At 49.7% G+C, this 3582-nt stretch overlaps 1 protein-coding gene across 1 annotated transcript; it reads right to left on the reverse strand.

The window, feature by feature from the left end:
- Positions 1 to 1852: 1852 nt before the first annotated feature.
- On the reverse strand, positions 1853 to 3291 carry LOC123058831 (dof zinc finger protein PBF). The gene has a single exon (XM_044481503.1). The coding sequence runs from the start codon at positions 3101 to 3103 to the stop codon at positions 2108 to 2110; it is 996 nt and encodes a 331-aa protein (XP_044337438.1). The 5' UTR covers positions 3104 to 3291; the 3' UTR covers positions 1853 to 2107.
- Between the last annotated feature and the right edge of the window lie 291 nt (positions 3292 to 3582).

Raw genomic sequence — 3582 nt, forward strand, 5'->3', positions numbered from 1 at the left:
TATGACCATGTAAATATAATGATACAATGTTATTGCAACAGACACATAGTAGCAAAGCATTTAATATGACACGGTATCTACCTATGTTACTCCAATCCTCTCTCTCTCCTCTTTAATTGTATGCCACATCAGCATGTTTGCTAGTCCTGAGTACATGATACCGTCTAAGATACCACCACTATGGCCAGCCTTAGGCCAACAACGTCACTGCCCGCACTAGATGTTCTGAACAAAATTTACCCCTGGTTGTTGGGAAATAGAGTTAGAACGATGTGTGCATGGTGGTGCACGACATGTCAGAACCGGAACACACCTTATACTTCATTTGATAAGGAAACTGTTGGATAACTGTACCTGACAAAATTCATCCAATACATGTGACCGTAATATAGTGGTTGGGATCATGAGGCAATTCAATGGGTGAGATTCCAGTGGGCATAGTCGTCATGTGCTCCTAGGCATTTTTGCCACAGAGGCCGCCTAATATGCACCCAACAATGACTAACACATGAAATATCTTACACATGCCCAAAAGTATAAAAGAAAATCAGTTCCATATGAGGGGTGAGGGGTTGTAAACACTCTAAGAGCAACTCTAGCAGAGTCATCATATAGGCGGCCTCCATATGCACATGGAGCATCGAGTTGATGCGCAAACTTGCAGTCTCCATATTTGCTGCCTTCATGATAGTGGGACCCACTCACCAGTGGGGCATCTTTTTCTCAATCTCCCAACCACCCCACATGAGGTGGAGGGCTACCTGAAATTTTCTCTGTGCCGCATGCAACTACCATCTGAGTGCGCTCCAAAAGGCAACCCCAAATTCCCAAATACGAAGATTGTGAGGCCAAATATGAAGGGCACTCCATAAATTATGGCGATTCGAAAAAAGCTGCTAGAGTGTTTTTTTGTTGTAAAAAATCGCCATATTGATAGTTATTATGGCGATTTGGCCAGACAACTCTGCTAGAGTTTTTTTCTTTGAGGGTATAACTCTCTAATAAATACAATAACAATATAACAAATGGAGACCTCAACTTTTTCCGAGCTAGTTTCTTAATTAGTGGTAGATATTTGGCCCAACGTAGTCGTTAATCCCAAGATCTGCTTTGTAACAGGGCCTCCTCATCACTCTGCATCGTTCGGCCATGTACTCGGGTTTTTTGTTTTATCTATAAAAGCAGGGTGAAAGCCTTTTCTTAGAGAGAGAGAGGGAGAGAGAGAGAGAGGAGATTTAACCCAAAAAGGATCCTCCAAAAGAAATTCTTGTGTTTATATATTTAACACAAGATTTTACCCAAAATCAAGGGAGTAGAAAAGATATGAAGTGATCCACACAAGTGGGTCTCTCGATTCTACCGAGACGATCAATCTCCTAGCTCATAATTCAGGCAATGGCTGAATGGCAGCAGCCACTCCACCTAGCCCGAATTTAATTGGACCGCTAGCTTCCGTTTGACTAACCATTTCCACCGAGCATGAGGGAGACAAGGGACACATGCACTGTTGAATACGTACTTGTCATGCAAGACATCATTTGCTCCACAAATTAAGCCACACAGGTACTCCCTCTGATTAAACAAGTCTGTTCACAATGTGAATTTGCCGACGATGCAAGCTAGATAATACGCCATGTCCTCTAATTAGTTCCAGAGCTTGCATGGTCATTCCTTCTACACCGAATAATTTGCGGTAAGATGGGATTACAGCAGTAGAATCAAGTCTTGCAAGCAATATCTCACCGGCGTGCGGTTATATGTAGAATTGTAGATATATACTCCTAGATTTGGATGGGCAGCTTCAATATAATGTTCTATAGGGGAGCTTGCACAAAATACTGATGAGAATATGTCAATATTACACGATCGATATAATCAAATATTTTCCAATATTTTCAACATCTATCTCACAAGTATACCGACCCTTAATTTCTTCACATATGAGTACTTCATTACCGCCTCACTCCTCTCTTCAGAACATACATTATATCTATGTATGTATATATAATAATTCTTCCAAACCAAATTGAAAGAAAGTAAAAAGGGACAAACTGACAAAAAATAACAGCAAATTAGCCAAAAAAAATCATTGTAACTGTATATATAATTACGGCATGTAGAGAGCTTCCAATCCTTGGCAATCCGCGCTCCAGTCATGATCGGCAGCAAGGATTCCGTCATGGAGGCTGAGGGTGTCGTCAGGGAACGAATCAAGCGAGTCGTACTTGGGCTCCTCCCATGTCGACAAGCTCGGAACGATCGAGCACCACGACGAGAGGTTAGCGGCGGCACCGTCCGTGGGCAACCCCAACGAGTCGAAACAGCTCTGATCCATGGCGAAGTTGAGCTCGCCGAGCGCAGCTTGCACGCTCTCGTCGGTGCACAGCATGGTGGTTGCGGTAGCTGGGCTGGCCGTACAAGTTGGGTCGGCGCTGCTCACCGGTCGGGACCATTCGAGGAACCCGTCCGGGCTCGCGTCGAACTGCGCGGGCGCCAGAACGCCGGCGGGGCTCATGTCGCTGGAGGCGCTGAACGTGTCGAACGTCTCGTCGACGTGCCCACCGGCCGACTCCGGCGTGACGGAGCCGACAAGGCTACCGTCGCCGGCCGGTTGCTGGTTGTTCAGAAACTTGGAGTAGAGCATTGCGAGGTCGATGGACGAGCCGTCGGGCGCGGTGGGCACGTCGTGCATCACCTGGCCAGGGTTCGCCGGGTTGCCGACCATGCCTTCCAGGACCATGTCCGGCCGGAGCGGGCCGGGGAACCCTCCATGGCCGAACGTGGCGTCGCGGACGCCGGAGAAAGAGTCGGACGCCGACCTCACGGACGACTTCCCCCGGCGGTTCTTCCGGCATCCGCCGCCGACGGGCACGTTCCGGAGAGACCCACCCTTGGTCCAGTACCGGCGGCAGCCCTTGCAGAAGTAGCGCGGCTGGCTGAGGCTGTAGTTGTTGTAGTAGCAGAACTTGGTGTTGGGCGAGTCGCAGCGCGGGCAGTTGGGCGCCACCTCGGCGCCGGTGCTGTAGCGGCGGTCCACCAGCAGCGACGGCGGCCGCGGCACGTACGGCAGCATGGCCGCCTCGTGCGGGTGCGACGACAACATCCTCGTTCACAGATCCTTCTTCTGCAGCGATCGATCAGACTACGGCCAGCCGGGGAGCTATGCGGGCGATGTGAGAGGGATTGACCTGATCGGAGGACACGGTGGCCGGAGAAGAGATGGTGACTTGATCGGTGGGGGTGGGGGAGGAGGCCGGCGAGAGGGCAGTGGAGGGAGTGGCGGGGTTCTTATATGGATCGGCGGGGTGGGAGCTAATTACGCGGTGTGCATGTGCATGTGAGTTTGCGTTGCTTAGATTTGGGCCGAGATGCAGTGTGGTATAGTGGAAATTCTCCGAGCTTTGATTTAGGGTTAAAGGAAATAGGCAGCTCCTAGTTAACCACCCCCAACAAACTGTGGCAGTGCAGTGGTGCAGCAGCAGGTGCCCTTTAGTGGCTACAGTACAGGCCTTGTTATCGCACGATGATGGACGCATCAACCACTGTTCAACGATCGATCAAAGGACGCTGCTGCTGCTGCAG

This window comes from Triticum aestivum, chromosome 3A (assembly GCF_018294505.1).
Source record: "Triticum aestivum cultivar Chinese Spring chromosome 3A, IWGSC CS RefSeq v2.1, whole genome shotgun sequence".
NCBI classification, from domain to species: domain Eukaryota; kingdom Viridiplantae; phylum Streptophyta; class Magnoliopsida; order Poales; family Poaceae; genus Triticum; species Triticum aestivum.